Below are 18,822 nucleotides of genomic sequence, written 5' to 3'. Positions count from 1 at the left end.
ACCTTCATTCTGCCACGACACCACAGGTGAGCCAGGAACACGAGCACTGTGTCCCAGAGCGCCATAGATGCCACTTAACCAACAATGCAGTTCAAGAAATAGAGTTAAGAAAATATTTTACTAATAAGCAAAAGTTAAAATGTTTAATAAAGATAAAGAATAAAATAACAATACCGAGGCTATATACAAGGTATTACGGTACAGAGTCAATGTGGAGGCTATATACAGGGTATTACGGTACAGAGTCAATGGGAGGCTATATACAGGGTGTTAACGGTACAGAGTCAATGTGGAGGCTATATACAGGGTATTACGGTACAGAGTCAATGTGGAGGCTATATACAGGGGGTTACGGTACAGAGTCAATGTGGAGGCTACATACAGGGGGTACCGGTACAGAGTCAATGTGGAGGCTATATACAGGGTATTACGGTACAGAGTCAATGTGGAGGCTATATACAGGGTATTACGGGTACAGAGTCAATGTGGAGGCTATATACAGGGTATTACGGTACAGAGTCAATGTGGAGGCTATATACAGGGGGTACCGGTACAGAGTCAATGTGGAGGATATATACAAGGTATTACGGTACAGAGTCAATGTGGAGGCTATATACAGGGTATTACGGTACAGAGTCAATGTGGAGGCTATATACAGGGTATTACGGTACAGAGTCAATGGTGGAGGCTATATAACGGGGGTAACCGTACAGATCATGTGGAGGCTATATACAGGGGGTACCGTACAGAGTCAATGTGGAGGCTATATACAGGGGGTACCGTACAGAGTCAATGTGGAGGCTATATACAGGGTATTACGGTACAGAGTCAATGTGGAGGGCTATATACAGGGTATTACGGTACAGAGTCATATGGAGGCTATATACAGGGGTATTACGGTACAGAGTCAATGTGGAGGCTATATACAGTGGGGTACCGGTACAGAGTCAATGTGGAGGATATATACAAGTATTACGGTACAGAGTCATGTGGAGGCTATATACAGGGTATTACGGTACAGAGTCAATGTAGGTGAGGCTATATACAGGGTATACGGTACAGAGTCAATGTGGAGGCTATATACAGGGGTTACCACGTACAGAGTCATGTGGATGCTATATACAGGGGGTACCGTACAGAGTCAATGTGGAGGCTATATACAGGGGTACCGGTACAGAGTCAATGTGGAGGCTATATACAGGGTAATTACGGTACAGAGTCAATGTGGAGGCTATATCAGGGGGGGTACCGGTACAGAGTCAATGTTGGAGGCTATATACAGGGGGTACCGGTACAGAGTCAATGTGGAGGCTATATACAGGGTATTACGGTACAGAGTCAATGTGGAGGCTATATACAGGGTATTACGGTACAGAGTCAATGTGGAGGCTATATACAGGGTGTTACGGTACAGAGTCAATGTGGAGGCTATATACAGGGTGTTACGGTACAGAGTCATGTGGAGGCTATATACAGGGTATTACGGTACAGAGTCAATGTGGAGGCTATATACAGGGTATTACGGTACAGAGTTCAATGTGGGGGCTATATACAGGGTATTACGGTACAGAGTCAATGTGGAGGCTATATACAGGGGGTACCGGTACAGAGTCAATGTGGAGGCTATATACAGGGTATTACGGTATAGAGGTCATGTGGAGGCTATATACAGGGTATTACGGTACAGAGTCAATGTGGAGGCTATATACAGGGTATTACGGTTAGAGTCAATGTGGAGGCTATATACAGGGTATTACGGTACAGAGTCAATGAGGAGGTTACATACAGGGTATTACGGTACAGAGTCAATGTGGAGGCTATATACAGGGTATTACGGTATAGAGTCAATGTGGAAGGCTATATACAGGGGTATTACGGTACAGAGTCAATGTGGAGGCTATATATACAGGGGGGTACCGGTACAAGAGTCAATGTGGAGGCTATATACAGGGGGTACCGGTACAGAGTCAATGTGGAGGCTATATATACAGGGGGGTACCGGTACAGAGTCAATGTGGAGGCTATATACAGGGTATTACGGTACAGAGTCAATGTGGAGGCTATATACAGGGTATTACGGTATAGAGTCAATGTGGAGGCTATATACAGGAGGTACCGGTACAGAGTCAATGTGGAGGCTATATACAGGGGGTACCGGTACAGAGTCAATGTGGAGGCTATATACAGGGTATTAAGGTACAGAGTCAATGTGGAGGCTATATACAAGGGTATTTACGGTACAGAGTCAATGTGGAGGCTATATACAGGGTATTACGGTAAGAGTCAATGTGGAGGCTATATACAGGGGGGTACTGGTACAGAGTCAATGTGGAGGCTATATACAGGGTATTACGTACAGAGTCAATGTGGAGGCTATATACAGGGGGGTGCCGGTACAGAGTCAATGTGGAGGTTATACACAGGGGGGTACCAGTACTGAGTCAATGTGGAGGGCTATATACAGGGGGGGTACCGGTAAGAGTTCAATGTGGAGACTATATACAGGGGGTACCGGTACAGAGTCAATGTGGAGGCTATATACAGGGTATTACGGTATAGAGTCAATGTGGAGGCTATATACAGGGTGTACCAGTACAGAGTCAATGTGGAGGTTATATACAGGGGTACCGGTACAGAGTCAATGTGGAGGCTATAGACAGGGGGGTACCGGTACAGAGTCAATGTGGAGGCTAATACAGGGGGTACCGGTACAGAGTCAATGTGGAGGCCATATACATGGGGTACCGGTACAGAGTCAATGTGGAGACTATATACAGGGGTACCGGTACAGAGTCAATGTGGAGACTATATACAGGGGGTACCGGTACAGAGTCAATGTGGAGGCTATATATACAGGGGGTACCGGTACAGAGTCAATGTGGAGGCTATATACAGGGGGTACCGGTACAGAGTCAATGTGGAGGCTATATACAGGGGTACCGGTACAGAGTCAATATGGAGGTTATATACAGGGGGTACCAGTACAGAGTCAATGTGGAGGCTATATACAGGGTGTTACTGGTACAGAGTCAATGTGGAGGCTATATACAGGGTATTACGGTACAGAGTCAATGTGGAGGCTATATATACAGGGGGGTACCGGTACAGAGTCAATGTGGAGGCTATATACAGGGGGTACCGGTACAGAGTCAATGTGGAGGCTATATACAGGTATTACGGTACAGAGTCAATGTGGAGGCTATATACAGGGTATTACGGTATAAAGTCAATGTGGAGGCTATATACAGGAGGTACCGGTACAGAGTCAATGTGGAGGCTATATACAGGGGGGTACCGGTACAGAGTCAATGTGGAGGCTATATACAGGGTATTACGGTACAGAGTCAATGTGGAGGCTATATACAGGGTATTACGGTACAGAGTCAATGTGGAGGCTATATACAGGGTATTACGGTACAGAGTCAATGTGGAGGCTATATATAGGGGGTACCGGTACAGAGTCAATGTGGAGGCTATATACAGGGTATTACGGTACAGAGTCAATGTGGAGGCTATATACAGGGGGGTACCGGTACAGAGTCAATATGGAGGTTATATACAGGGGGGTACCAGTATTGGAGTCAATGTGGAGGCTATATACAGGGGGTACCGGTACAGAGTCAATGTGGAGGGCTATATACAGGGGGTACCGGTACAGAGTCAATGTGGAGGCTATATACAGGGTGTACCAGTACAGAGTCAATGTGGAGGTTATATACAGGGGGTACCGGTACAGAGTCAATGTGGAGGCTATATACAGGGGGTTACCGGTACAGAGTCAATGTGGAGGCTATATACAGGGGGGTACCGGTACAGAGTCAATGTGGAGGCTATATACAGGGGGTACCGGTACAGAGTCAATGTGGAGACTATATACAGGGGTTTACCGGTACAGAGTCAATGTGGAGACTATATACAGGGAGTACCGGTACAGAGTCAATGTGGAGGCTATATATACAGGGGGTAACGGTACAGAGTCAATGTGGAGGCTATATACAGGGGGTACCGGTACAGAGTCAATGTGGAGGCTATATACAGGGGGTACCGGTACAGAGTCAATATGGAGGTTATATACAGGGGGTACCAGTACAGAGTCAATGTGGAGGCTATATACAGGGGGGTACCGGTACAGAGTCAATGTGGAGGTTATATACAGGGGGTACTGGTACAGAGTCAATGTGGAGGCTATATACATGGGGTACAGGTACAGAGTCAATGTGGAGGTTATACAGGGGGCACCGGTACAGAGTCAATGTGGAGGTTATACAGGGGGGTACCGGTACAGAGTCAATGTGGAAGTTATACAGGGGGGTACCGGTACTGAGTCAATGTGGAGGGCTATATACAGGGGGGTACCGGTACAGAGTCAATGTGGAGGTTATATACAGGGTGTACCAGTACAGAGTCAATGTGGAGGTTATATACAGGGGTACCGGTACAGAGTCAATGTGGAGACTATATACAGGGTGTACCAGTACAGAGTCAATGTGGAGGTTATATACAGGGGGGGTACCGGTACAGCGTCAATGTTAGGCTATATACAGGGGGGGTACCGGTACAGAGTCAATATGGAGGTTTATACAGGGGTTACCGGTAAAGAGTCAATGTGGAGACTATATACAGGGGGGTACCGGTAAAGAGTCAATGTGGAGACTATATACAGGGGGTACCGGTACAGAGTCAATGTGGAGACTATATACAGGGGGTACCGGTACAGAGTCAATGTGGAGGCTATATACAGGGGGTACCGGTACAGAGTCAATGTGGAGGCTATATACAGGGGGGTACCGGTACAGAGTCAATGTGGAGGCTATATACAGGGGGTACCGGTACAGAGTCAATGTGGAGGCTATATACAGGGGGGTACCGGTACTGAGTCAATGTGGAGGTTATATACAGGGGGTACCGGTACAGAGTCAATGTGGATGTTATACAGGTGGTACGGTACAGAGTCAATGTGGAGGTTATACAGGGGGTACCGGTACTGAGTCAATGTGGAGGCTATATACAGGGGGTACCGGTACAGAGTCAATGTGGAGGTTATATACAGGGGGTACCAGTACAGAGTCAATGTGGAGGTTATATACAGGGGGTACCGGTACAGAGTCAATGTGGAGGTTATATACAGGGGGTACCAGTACAGAGTCAATGTGGAGGTTATATACAGGGGGTACCGGTACAGAGTCAATGTGGAGGCTATATACAGGGGGGTACCGGTACAGAGTCAATATGGAGGTTATATACAGGGGGTTACCGGTACAGAGTCAATGTGGAGGCTATATACAGGGGGGTACCGGTACAGAGTCAATATGGAGGTTATATACAGGGGGGTACCAGTACTGAGTCAATGTGGAGGCTATATACAGGGGGGTACCGGTACAGAGTCAATGTGGAGGCTATTTACAGGGTGTACCAGTACAGAGTCAATGTGGAGGCTATATACAGGGGGTACCGGTACAGAGTCAATGTGGAGGCTATATACAGGGGGTACCGGTACTGAGTCAATGTGAAGGCTATATACAGGGGGCACCGGTACAGAGTCAATGTGGAGGCTATATACAGGGGTACCGGTACAAAGTCAATGTGGAGACTATATACAGGGGTACCGGTACAGAGTCATTGTGGAGGCTATATACAGGGGGTACCAGTACTGAGTCAATGTGGAGGTTATATACAGGGGGTACTGGTACTGAGTCAATGTGGAGACTATATACAGGGGTGTACCGGTACAGAGTCAATGTGGAGGCTATATACAGGGGGTACCGGTACCGAGTCAATGTGGAGGCTATATACAGGGGGGTACCAGTACAGAGTCAATGTGGAGGCTATATACAGGGGGGTACCGGTACAGAGTCAATGTGCGGGGATACAGGTTAGTCGAGGTAATTTGTACATGTAGGTAGGGGTAAAGTGACTATGCATAGATAATAAACAGTGAGTAGCAGCAGTTTAAAAACAAATTGTGGGGGGGGGGGGGGTCAATGTAAATAGTCTGGGGAGCCATTTGATTAGTTGTTCAGCAGTCTTTTATCTTGGGGGTAGAAGCTGTTAAGGAGCCTTTAGGTCCAATAATTGGCGCTCCAGTACCGCTTGCCGTGCGGTAGCAGAGAGAACAGTCTATGACTTGGGTGACTGGAGTCTTTGACATTTTTTGGGCCTTCCTCTGACACCGCCTGGTATAGAGGTCCTGGATGGCAGGAAGCTTGGCCCCAGTGATGTACTGGGCCATTAGCACTACCCTCTGTAGTGAAGGTAGGCTGAGCAGTTGCCATACCAGGCAGTGATGCTACCAGCCAGGATGCTCTACGATGGTGCAGCTGTAGAACCTTCTGAGGATCTGAGGACCCATGCCAAATCTTTTCCGTCTACTGAGGGGAAATAGGTTTTGTCGTGCCCTCTTCACGACTGTCTTGGTATGCTTGGACCATGTTAGTTTGTTGGTGATGTGGACACCAAGGAACTTGAAGCTCTCAACCTGCTCCACTACAGCCCCATCGATGAGAACAGGTCCGTGCTCGGTCCTCCTTTTCCTGTAGTCCACAATCATCTCCTTATTCTTGATCACATTGAGGGAGAGGTTGTTGTCCTGGCACCACACAGCCAGGTCTCTGACCTCCTCCCTATAGGCTGTCTCGTCATTGTCGGTGATCAGGCCTACCACTTTCGAAGCACTTGAGGATCTCATCTTTCCTGCTCCCTACAATCTCTGTCAATTCCTGCGCCTCCATCTGAGAGACAGCCCCAGTGCCACAGTAGTTGTCATGGCAGAAGTCAAATTAATCGCTAGGAGAACGATAATGTGACGTCTGTGTTGTGAAGGATATGTAATCTCTGTGGCTCAGTTGGTAGAGCTTGGTGTTTGCAACGCCAGGGTTGTTGGTTCGATTCCCACGGTGGACCAGTACGGAGAAAAACATTTATGAAATGTATGCATTCACTACTGTAAGTCACTCTGGATAAGAGCATCTGCTAAATGACTAAAATCTTCAAATCTTACATGCACTGTAAATACAGTGGTGCAGCCTACCTTGAGAAAAGTAATGTTCCAGCCCTCGTAGGATGAGTCCATTGACTGAGGACGACACCAGTCCAGGTTTTTGTTCCAGCCCTCGTAGGATGAGTCCATAGACTGAGGACGACACCAGTCCAGGTTTTTGTTCCAGCCCTCGTAGGATGAGTCCATAGACTGAGGACGACACCAGTCCAGGTTTTTGTTCCAGCCCTCGTAGGATGAGTCCATAGACTGAGGACGACACCAGTCCAGGTTTTTGTTCCAGCCCTCGTAGGTCGAGTCCATAGACTGAGGACGACACCAGTCCAGGTTTTTGTTCCAGCCCTCGTAGGTCGAGTCCATAGACTGAGGATGACACCAGTCCAGGTTATTGTTCCAGCCCTCGTAGGTCGAGTCCATAGACTGAGGACGACACCAGTCCAGGTTATTGTTCCAGCCCTCGTAGGATGAGTCCATAGACTGAGGAAGACACCAGTCCAGGCTTTTGTTCCAGCCCTCGTAGGTCGAGTCCATAGACTGAGGATGACACCAGTCCAGGTTTTTGTTCCAGCCCTCGTAGGATGAGTCCATAGACTGAGGACGACACCAGTCCAGGTTTTTGTTCCAGCCCTCGTAGGTCAGTCCATAGACTGAGGAAGACACCAGTCCAGGTTTTTGTTCCAGCCCTCGTAGGTCGAGTCCATAGACTGAGGAAGACACCAGTCCAGGTTTTTGTTCCAGCCCTCGTAGGTCGAGTCCATAGACTGAGGATGACACCAGTCCAGGTTTTTGTTCCAGCCCTCGTAGGATGAGTCCATAGACTGAGGACGACACCAGTCCAGGTTTTTGTTCCAGCCCTCGTAGGTCGAGTCCATAGACTGAGGAAGACACCAGTCCAGGTTTTTGTTCCAGCCCTCGTAGGTCGAGTCCATAGACTGAGGACGACACCAGTCCAGGTTTTGTTCCAGCCCTCGTAGGTCGAGTCCATAGACTGAGGATGACACCAGTCCAGGTTTTTGTTCCAGCCCTCGTAGGTCGAGTCCATAGACTGAGGATGACACCAGTCCAGGTTTTTGTTCCAGCCCTCGTAGGTCGAGTCCATAGACTGAGGATGACACCAGTCCAGGCTTTTGTTCCAGCCCTCGTAGGTCGAGTCCATAGACTGAGGATGACACCAGTCCAGGTTTTTGTTCCAGCCCTCGTAGGTCGAGTCCATAGACTGAGGACGACACCAGTCCAGGTTTTTGTTCCAGCCCTCGTAGGATGAGTCCATAGACTGAGGATGACACCAGTCCAGATTAGTTGAATAATCTACGGCTGCATTTTGTATTAGCTAACATGTAATGCCCAGTAATGGAATCATAGTTATCACATATCTGGTGTACAAACTTTAGCTTACAGAGCTAACATCCTTCCCTCCAATTCTAGTCCTCAGATTGCCCCCCCCCCCCTTAGCTGTATGTCTACACAGATGCTCTCAGAGCACAGATACATAGAAGTAAATACATGAGAGAAAGAGAGGACTCAACAGAGCTAATAGCATTCTCCAACAGCGGCTGAATAAATGTTACATTCATGGGTTCCAGAACCCACTGTCACACCGGGTTAGTCACGCTTCCTGAATGGAACTCACGTGCTCAGCGCCCCGCCCCCACTCCGCCCCGCCCCACCACCCAAACCCCCAATGGACCATGAAAAACAAGACGCACAAGTTTACAGAATTGTGTCTGGGACCGTCGTCTCGGAATGTTGGGAACTTCACTGTTTACAGTTACATCTTATTAAAATATTTATTTTATGGTAAAAAAAAATAAAAAATAAAAAACGGAGGAAATTGTAAAGATATTCTTCGGATAATCAGACGTGCTGGATGATTGACAGTTCTTTGGGTCTGATGGGGGGCTTGTATAGTTGTTGCTGGCGAAGTTATTCCAATCTCGATGAGAAGAATGCTATTTTACGGTAAGAATATTATTGTTTTATGATACATTTCGTCTTTGCATGTTTTTTTAAAGTTTTTTTATTTTTACGGTAGGCTTTATTAAAACAGCATGATAACCCATTTTAGTCTATTTCATTCAGGACCTAGAGATTTTTCTGAATGGGAAAATATATATTAACATAGTCTATTTTTATCTTGACACACTGCCAAAGATATAGACAAGGAGCGTCTGTGAAGCCTCTGTAATCTGGTATGTACGCTATGTTTAGGAGAATCTCTCAGTTAGCATATGTTTAGGCTATTTCTTACTGAATCACAGCATTGGCATGGCAGCATTGGCATGGCAGCATTGGCATGGCAGCATTGGCATGGCAGCATTGGCATGGCTGTGATTCAGGGAACCCAGAACCAAGTCTGTGACAAGAGAGAAACTACCTCAACATGAACATAAATTTATCTCTCTGGTCCTCCAGATATGAGACTTCCAAAATGCAGAGCACTAAGACTCAGAACTCCTCCAGGACTCACACCTCCAGAGCCAGTATGTCCAGCCACAGTGACCCAAGCCTGGGTCAGGAGGGCCCGTCTTGGAGGACAGAGGAGCAGGAGTGGGTCCCCTGGAGAAGCCCCAGGACCTCCATGGGCGATGCAGAGTCGGACGGAGAGCTCCAAGCTTTTATCACGATGAGGAACGAGGCAGACACGTACACAGAGGTGAGAGAGAAAAAGTCTGCCCTAAACTGGGGAACAGAATACTACACGGTACAGAGCTTGGTTAGGGCACAACCTGTCCACTGAGGTACACTGAAGGTGTACTAGATTAATTCAAAGCTGTTCCCTAGGTTACTGGACAACAAGCAGTGGTGTAAAGTACTTAAGTAAAAATCATTTAAAGTACTACTTCAGTAGTATTTTTGGGGGGTATCTGTACTTTACTATTTATATTTTTTTACAACTTTTACTTTTACTTCACCTCTTTCCTAAAGAAAATAATGTACTTTTTACTCCATACATTTTCCTTGACACCCAAAACCACGCGACTCGTAACATTGCACAGGAAAATGGTCCATTTCACACACTTATACAGAACATCCCTGGTCATCCCTACTGCCTCTGATCTGGAGGACTCACTAAACAGAGAACATCCCTGGTCATCCCTACTGCCTCTGATCTGGAGGACTCACTAAACAGAGAACATCCCTGGTCATCCCTACTGCCTCTGATCTGGAGGACTCACTAAACAGAGAACATCCCTGGTCGTCCCTACTGCCTCTGATCTGGAGGACTCACTAAACAGAGAACATCCCTGGTCATCCCTACTGCCTCTGATCTGGAGGACTCACTAAACAGAGAACATCCCTGGTCATCCCTACTGCCTCTGATCTGGAGGACTCACTAAACAGAGAACATCCCTGGTCATCCCTACTGCCTCTGATCTGGAGGACTCACTAAACAGAGAACATCCCTGGTCATCCCTACTGCCTCTGATCTGGAGGACTCACTAAACAGAGAACATCCCTGGTCATCCCTACTGCCTCTGATCTGGAGGACTCACTAAACAGAGAACATCCCTGGTCATCCCTACTGCCTCTGATCTGGAGGACTCACTAAACAGAGAACATCCCCGGTCATTCCTACTGCCTCTGATCTGGAGGACTCACTAAACAGAGAACATCCCCGGTCATCCCTACTGCCTCTGATCTGGAGGACTCACTAAACAGAGAAAATCCCTGGTCATCCCTGCTGCCTCTGATCTGGAGGACTCAATAAACAGAGAACATCCCTGGTCCTCCCTACTGCGACTCATTGTTGTATGTAACGAATGTAACGTATCTGTGTTGCCTCCCCTAAATTTGGATGTCCATTTAGGGATTAGAATCCTACGGAGTCCAGGTTGGGGATTAGAATTCTACAGAGTCCAGGCTGGGGATTATAATCCTACAGAGTCCAGGCTGGGGATTATAATCCTACAGAGTCCAGGCTGGGGATTAGAATCCTACAGAGTCCAGGCTGGGGATTATAATCCTACAGAGTCCAGGCTGGGGATTAGAATCCTACAGAGTCCAGGCTGGGGATTATAATCCTACAGAGTCCAGGCTGGGGATTATAATCCTACAGAGTCCAGGCTGGGGATTAGAATCCTACAGAGTCCAGGCTGGGGATTAGAATCCTACAGAGTCCAGGCTGGGGATTATAATCCTACAGAGTCCAGGTTGGGGATTATAATCCTACAGAGTCCAGGCTGGGGATTATAATCCTACAGAGTCCAGGCTGGGGATTATAATCCTACAGAGTCCAGGCTGGGGATTAGAATCCTACAGAGTCCAGGCTGGGGATTATAATCCTACAGAGTCCAGGCTGGGGATTAGAATCCTACAGAGTCCAGGCTGGGGATTAGAATCCTACAGAGTCCAGGCTGGGGATTATAATCCTACAGAGTCCAGGCTGGGGATTAGAATCCTACAGAGTCCAGGCTGGGGATTAGAATCCTACAGAGTCCAGGCTGGGGATTATAATCCTACAGAGTCCAGGTTGGGGATTATAATCCTACAGAGTCCAGGCTGGGGATTATAATCCTACAGAGTCCAGGCTGGGGATTATAATCCTACAGAGTCCAGGCTGGGGATTATAATTCTACGGAGTCCAGGCTGGGGATTAGAATCCTACAGAGTCCAGGTTGGGGATTATAATCCTACAGAGTCCAGGCTGGGGATTATAATCCTACAGAGTCCAGGCTGGGGATTATAATCCTACAGAGTCTAGGCTGGGGACATTTTTCACTCTCAGGGCAGCATCGTGTTTACACTGACTCACCTCAATTAAATCATTCAATCAGAGATGTCGAACACAGAGTTCTTTCATAAAGGGTATTTATGACACTCATGGAGGCTACATGTAGGGCACAATATTGGAGTTTACCAAGGCCTAGAAGGGGACCATTTTTCCAAGGCCTAGAAAGGGGACCACCTTACCAAGGCCTAGAATGGACCATCTTACCAAGGCCTAGAAAGGGGGCCACCTTACCAAGGCCTAGAAAGGGGACCACCTTACCAAGGTCTAGAAAGGGACCACCTTACCAAGGCCTAGAAAGGGGGCCATCTTACCAAGGCCTAGAAAGGGGACCACCTTACCAAGGCCTAGAAAGGGGACCATCTTACCAAGGCCTAGAAAGGGGACCACCTTACCAAGGCCTAGAAAGGGGACCATCTTACCAAGGCCTAGAAAGGGGACCATCTTACCAAGGCCTAGAAAGGGACCACCTTACCAAGGCCTAGAAAGGGGACCATCTTACCAAGGCCTAGAAAGGGGACGTCATACCAAGGCCTAGAAAGGGACCATCTTACCAAGGCCTAGAAAGGGACCACCTTACCAAGGCCTAGAAAGGGGACCATCTTACCAAGGCCTAGAAAGGGGACGTCATACCAAGGCCTAGAAAGGGACCACCTTACCAAGGCCTAGAAGGGGACCACCTTACCAAGGCCTAGAAAGGGGACGTCATACCAAGGCCTAGAAAGGGACCACCTTACCAAGGCCTAGAAGGGGACCACCTTACCAAGGCCTAGAAAGGGGACGTCATACCAAGGCCTAGAAAGGGACCACCTTACCAAGGCCTAGAAAGGGGACCACCTTACCAAGTTGAGTTAGTCTCAGTAATGCCCTAACCGCGTCTCAGATCTCTTTCTGCTGTCTTGCCAACTCACGTCTATGTTTGGGTCAAATCAAGGCTGGTCTAGACCGGACCAAATCTGAACCAAACATAGACGTGTATGATTGGTTCAGATTTGGCGAAACCAGTCCAAAACCAACATCCGTGGACGTGGAAATCAAGACCAAAGAAAGACGTCCAGAAGGCATATTTCGTTGGTCCGTGCTTACTGGGTTTGTAGCCTACAGTGTCGCCTGAAATGACAGTTTTATGAATGCCCATCTATTTGGTAGGCCCACCGTTTGTAAAACACCCCAAAAAAGACAGCCGATCTAGACAGGTCAACAACAAAAAAAGACGTCCAGAAGACGTCGGCGTCGGTCGTCCGTGCATACTGGGGTGTAGCTTACCATGTCGCCCGCAATGGAATTTTATGAATGCCAAGGCCTAGAAGGGGGTCCATCTTAAATATTTTGTGTCCCTGCCTTTAACAAAATGGACACTGCTTATCACCGGGCGGCATACAGCGCTCACATTAAAAAGTCCACATGTCATTGGTTGAGAGAAGTGTCATTCGTTTTGGAGGTAGAATAATGAGGTTTTGTGTGTCGTTAGAGACTTGGTCAGTTTAGCTCAGAAAATGCCGCCCTCGTCAGTCTGCCTAACGAGCGGCCCTGAGTCTGAGGCTTGTTGTGTGTCTATGATCTGTATACTCATTAATGGTATTTTTATTGATTTTTTTTTTTATTGTTGTTTTGTCTGTGTGTTTGTTTGACGTCTTTATGCATCTGTTTGTCTATTTTTGTAAATGTATTATTCCCGTCTGTTGTTTTTAACTTTCTTTTCTTGTGTGATATATTGATATATTTGTGTATTTCTGTTACTCTGTAAAAAGCCACACAAATAAGGCCAATGAACAATCTCCTCATGACATGTGATCTCTACAAACTATCAGTGCACAGATTCTTGAAGTGAAAAGATAATCGACATATTAAATAGCGGGGGTCAGGTCAGCATTGTTGCTGATTGGTGGACACAACAGGCACTATGTTGAGAATAACAGCACAGGACCGTGACTCATGGTGTTAGCGATGCCTTGGGACTGAGATATATCAGCCAGCAGTTTAACTACAACTTTAGCTCTGCCCCAGATAGCACACCGACACCTCGTCGACGTCGGCCCGGTGCATACATCACACATGTAGTACAGAGAGCATTTACACACTGGCAAGATGTCTCCCAAGACGTCGACGTTAGATTGCATTCGCCCTTCAGTCGCTGTTTGGCCGGTGCATGTCAAAGCTGCATGCTACCTAGCTGCTCTACAGACGATATATATATTTTAAAAAACTTTTGATTTGAGGTCAGATCCAACAGCAAATACTGTTTCACTACACGATTTGAATTACCTTTACCAAAATGAGTGTAAACATCGAATTCGAATGGAAAATATAAGAATGATTATAAGGTAAATTATACTGCCAATAATAAAACGTTTATGTTTATGTCCCATCAGTTTCATGGGTTTTTTAAATGCCCCCAAAAAATGTATTTACTTAACTTGGCCATGTGGTGAAAATAATGCCTGGGACAAGTACTGTAAACAGTACAGAAGTTTACAGAAGTACTGTAAACAGAAAATGTGCTTTTATTCATGTATTTAAGCCTATAAGGCTTATATACATATCTCTGATAAAAATGATTGCCCAACCATGACTGGAAAATGTTTGAGAGAAGGCAGATATATTCAAGCATTGTGACACACAATTTCAAAGTCTACACCATCTACGGCCGATTCTGCGATGCTGAGCAACCACGTGACGGCGATGCTGAGCGGCCATGTGAGGGCGATGCTGAACAGCCACGTGACGGTGCAGCGCGCCTGCATTTTGTCCTCCCACACTCATAGCCGCCCTCTCGACGTCGGTGAGATGCATATGTGCTATCTGAGCTTTTTCTGTGTTTAATTGTGTGTGTGTGTGTGTGTGTGTGTGTGTGTGTGTGTGTGTGTGTGTGTGTGTGTGTGTGTGTGCGTGTGTGCGTGTGTGCGTGTGTGTTTTGTTTATCAGGAGTGGGAGAAGCTCAACTATGACATCCATAGTCTGAGGTACACCAAACGAGAGATCAGCAGCCGATGGAAGAAGATTCTAACACAGTTAGGTCAGATAAAGTTTGTAGAAGTAGTCTCCTCTCTTCAGATACTAACACAGCTAGTTCAGATAAAGTTTGTAGAGATAATCTCCTCTCTTCAGATACTAACACAGCTAGTTCAGATAAAGTTTGTAGAGGTAGTCTCCTCTCTTCAGATACTAACACAGCTAGTTCAGATAAAGTTTGTAGAGGTAGTCTCCTCTCTTCAGATACTAACACAGCTAGTTCAGATAAAGTTTGTAGAGATAATCTCCTCTCTTCAGATACTAACACAGCTAGTTCAGATAAAGTTTGTAGAGGTAGTCTCCTCTCTTCAGATACTAACACAGCTAGTTCAGATAAAGTTTGTAGAGATAATCTCCTCTCTTCAGATACTAACACAGCTAGTTCAGATAAAGTTTGTAGAGGTAATCTCCTCTCTTCAGATACTAACACAGCTAGTTCAGATAAAGTTTGTAGAGGTAGTCTCCTCTCTTCAGATACTAACACAGCTAGTTCAGATAAAGTTTGTAGAGGTAGTCTCCTCTCTTCAGATACTAACACAGCTAGTTCAGATAAAGTTTGTAGAGGTAGTCTCCTCTCTTCAGATACTAACACAGCTAGTTCAGATAAAGTTTGTAGAGGTAGTCTCCTCTCTTCAGATACTAACACAGCTAGTTCAGATAAAGTTTGTAGAGGTAGTCTCCTCTCTTCAGATACTAACACAGCTAGTTCAGATAAAGTTTGTAGAGGTAGTCTCCTCTCTTCAGATACTAACACAGCTAGTTCAGATAAAGTTTGTAGAGGTAATCTCCTCTCTTCAGATACTAACACAGCTAGTTCAGATAAAGTTTGTAGAGGTAGTCTCCTCTCTTCAGATACTAACACAGCTAGTTCAGATAAAGTTTGTAGAGGTAGTCTCCTCTCTTCATATCTCAACCTTCTATTCCTTAAGCTTTTCCTTTCTGCTGCTCTCTATGTACACGGCCTTCAGAAAGTATTCACACATCTTGATTTTTTCCCACATTTTGTTGTGTTAAAAAAACCTCTTAAGGATCGGACCCTTTTTTTCTTTTCGCCTAAAATGTCGTACCTAAATCTAACTGCCTGTAGCTCAGGCCCTGAAGCAAGGATATGCATATTATTGATACCATTTGAAAGGAAACACTTTGACGTTTGTGGAAATGTGAAATTAATGTAGGAGAATATAACACATTAGATCTGGTAAAAGATAATACAAAGAAAAAAACAACTGTTGTTTTGTATTTTTTTGTACCATCATCTTTGAAATGCAAGAGAAAGGCTATAATGTATTATTCCAGCCCAGGATTTTGGCCACTAGATGGCAGCAGTATATGTGCAAAGTCTTAGACTGATCCAATGAGCCATTGCATTTCTGTTCAAAATGTTGTATCGAGACTGCCCAAATGTGCATAATTGGTTTATTAATAACTTTTCAAGTTCATAACTGTGAACTCTCCTCAAACAATAGCATGGTATTATTTCAATGTAATAGCTACTGTAAATTGGTCAGTGCAGTTAGATTAACAAGAATTTAAGCTTTTCTTCCAACATCAGATATGTCTGTGTCCTGGGAAATGTTCTTGTTACTTACAACCTCATGCTAATCACATTAGATTACGTTAGCTCAACCGTCCCGTGGGGGACCCACCAATCCTGTAGAGGTTCCTGAATTTAAAATGGATGAAATTGAGATTGTTGGTCACTGGCCTACACGCAATACCCCATATTGTCAAAGTGGAATTATGTTTTTAGAATTTACTTTACAAATTAATTAAAAATGTAAAACTGAAATGTCTTGAGTCAGTAAGTATTCAACCCCTTTGTTATGGTAAGGAGCCTAAATATGTTCAGGAGTAAAAATGTGCTTTACACGTCACATAATAAGTTACATGGATTAACTATGTGTGCAATAATAGTTTATAGCATGATGTTTGAATGAGTACCTCATCTCTGTACCCCACACATACAATTATCTGTAAGGTCCTTCAGTCGAGCAGTGAATTTCAAACACAGATTCAACCACAAAGACCAGGGAGGTTTTCCAATGCAAAGAAGGGCACATATTGGTAGAATAAAATGAAAAGCAGACATTGAATATCCCTTTGAGCATGGTTAAGTTATTAATTACACTTTGGATGGTGTATCAATACACCCAATCCCTACACAGATACAGGTGTCCTTTCTAACTCGGTTGCCGGAGAGGAAGGAAACCGCTCAGATTTCACCATGAGACCAATGGTGACTTTAAAACAGTTAATAGGAGAAAACTGAGGATGGATCAACAACATTGTAGTTACTCCACAATAATAACCTAAATGACAGAGTGAAAAGGAGGAAACCTGTATAGAATGAAAATATTCCAAAACATGCAACCTGTTTGCAACAAGGCACTAAAGTAATCCTGCAAACAATGTGCCAAAGCAATTCACTTTTTGTCCTGAATACAAAGTGTTATGTTTGGGGCAAATCCAACACAACACATCACTGAGTACCACTCCATATTTTCTCAAGCATATTGGTGGCTGCATCATGTTATGGGTCTGTTTGTAATCGTTAAGGACTGGGGAGTTTTTCAGGATAAAAAATAAACAGAATGGGGCTAAGCACAGGCCAAATCCTAGATGAAAATCTGCTTCAGTCTGCTTTCCACCAGACACTGGGAGATTAATTTACCTTTCATGAGAACAATAAACTAAAACCACAAGGACAAATCTACACTGGAGTTGCTTACCAAGAAAACAGTGAATGTTCCTGAATGACCGAGTTACAGACTTAAATCTACTTGAAAATCTATGGCGAGACCTGAAAATGGTTGACTAGCAATGATCAACGACCAGTTTGACAGAGCTTGAAGAATTTATAAAATAAAAATGGGCAAATGTTGCACAATTCAAGTGTGAAAAGCTCTTAGAGACTTACCCAGAAAGCCTCACAGCTGTAATCACTCTTAGAGACTTACCCAGAAAGACTCACAGCTGTAATCACTCTTAGAGACTTACCCAGAAAGCCTCAACAACTGTAATCACTCTTAGAGACTTACCCAGAAAGACTCACAGCTGTAATCGCTCTTAGAGACTTACCCAGAAAGACTCACAGCTGTAATCACTCTTAGAGACTTACCCAGAAAGCCTCACAGCTGTAATCGCTCTTAGAGACTTACCCAGAAAGCCTCACAGCTGTAATCACTATTAGAGGCTTACCCAGAAAGCCTCACAGCTGTAATCACTATTAGAGGCTTACCCAGAAAGCCTCACAGCTGTAATCACTATTAGAGGCTTACCCAGAAAGCCTCACAGCTGTAATCACTATTAGAGACTTACCCAGAAAGCCTCACAGCTGTAATCACTCTTAGAGACTTACCCAGAAAGCCTCACAGCTGTAATCGCTCTTAGAGACTTACCCAGAAAGCCTCACAGCTGTAATCACTCTTAGAGACTTACCCAGAAAGCCTCACAGCTGTAATCACTCTTAGAGACTTACCCAGAAAGCCTCACAGCTGTAATCGCTCTTAGAGACTTACCCAGAAAGCCTCACAGCTGTAATCACTCTTAGAGACTTACCCAGAAAGCCTCACAGCTGTAATCACTCTTAGAGGCTTACCCAGAAAGCCTCACAGCTGTAATCACTCTTAGAGACTTACCCAGAAAGCCTCACAGCTGTAATCACTCTTAGAGGCTTACCCAGAAAGCCTCACAGCTATAATCACTCTTAGAGACTTACCCAGAAAGCCTCACAGCTGTAATCACTCTTAGAGACTTACCCAGAAAGCCTCACAGCTGTAATCACTCTTAGAGACTTACCCAGAAAGCCTCACAGCTGTAATCACTCTTAGAGACTTACCCAGAAAGCCTCACAGCTGTAATCACTCTTAGAGGCTTACCCAGAAAGCCTCACAGCTGTAATCACTCTTAGAGACTTACCCAGAAAGCCTCACAGCTGTAATCACTCTTAGAGGCTTACCCAGAAAGCCTCACAGCTATAATCACTCTTAGAGACTTACCCAGAAAGCCTCACAGCTGTAATCACTCTTAGAGACTTACCCAGAAAGCCTCACAGCTGTAATCACTCTTAGAGACTTACCCAGAAAGC

The 18,822-nt window shown here is 45.4% G+C and overlaps 1 protein-coding gene across 3 annotated transcripts in view; it reads left to right on the top strand.

The window, feature by feature from the left end:
* The first annotated feature begins 8,680 nt into the window (after positions 1 to 8,680).
* The window catches only part of LOC115161434 (melanoregulin), a 13,431-nt gene continuing 3,289 nt past the window's right edge, over positions 8,681 to 18,822 (top strand). The window contains exons 1-4 of one of the 3 annotated variants that reach the window (XM_029712412.1): positions 8,681 to 8,953; positions 9,146 to 9,183; positions 9,407 to 9,647; positions 14,649 to 14,739. In XM_029712412.1, coding sequence (XP_029568272.1) covers positions 9,423 to 9,647; positions 14,649 to 14,739 — 316 coding nt within the window. In that variant the 5' untranslated portion in view covers positions 8,681 to 8,953; positions 9,146 to 9,183; positions 9,407 to 9,422. The remainder of the gene's footprint in view (positions 8,954 to 9,145; positions 9,184 to 9,406; positions 9,648 to 14,648; positions 14,740 to 18,822) is intronic. The other 2 variants (XM_029712411.1, XM_029712409.1) reach the window with 2 other exon arrangements.

The sequence above is a fragment of the Salmo trutta genome, chromosome 24, assembly GCF_901001165.1.
Source record: "Salmo trutta chromosome 24, fSalTru1.1, whole genome shotgun sequence".
In the NCBI taxonomy this organism is placed as follows: domain Eukaryota; kingdom Metazoa; phylum Chordata; class Actinopteri; order Salmoniformes; family Salmonidae; genus Salmo; species Salmo trutta.
Note: the sequence above shows the minus strand (reverse complement) of the source record. Positions and strands in the feature narration are given on the sequence as shown.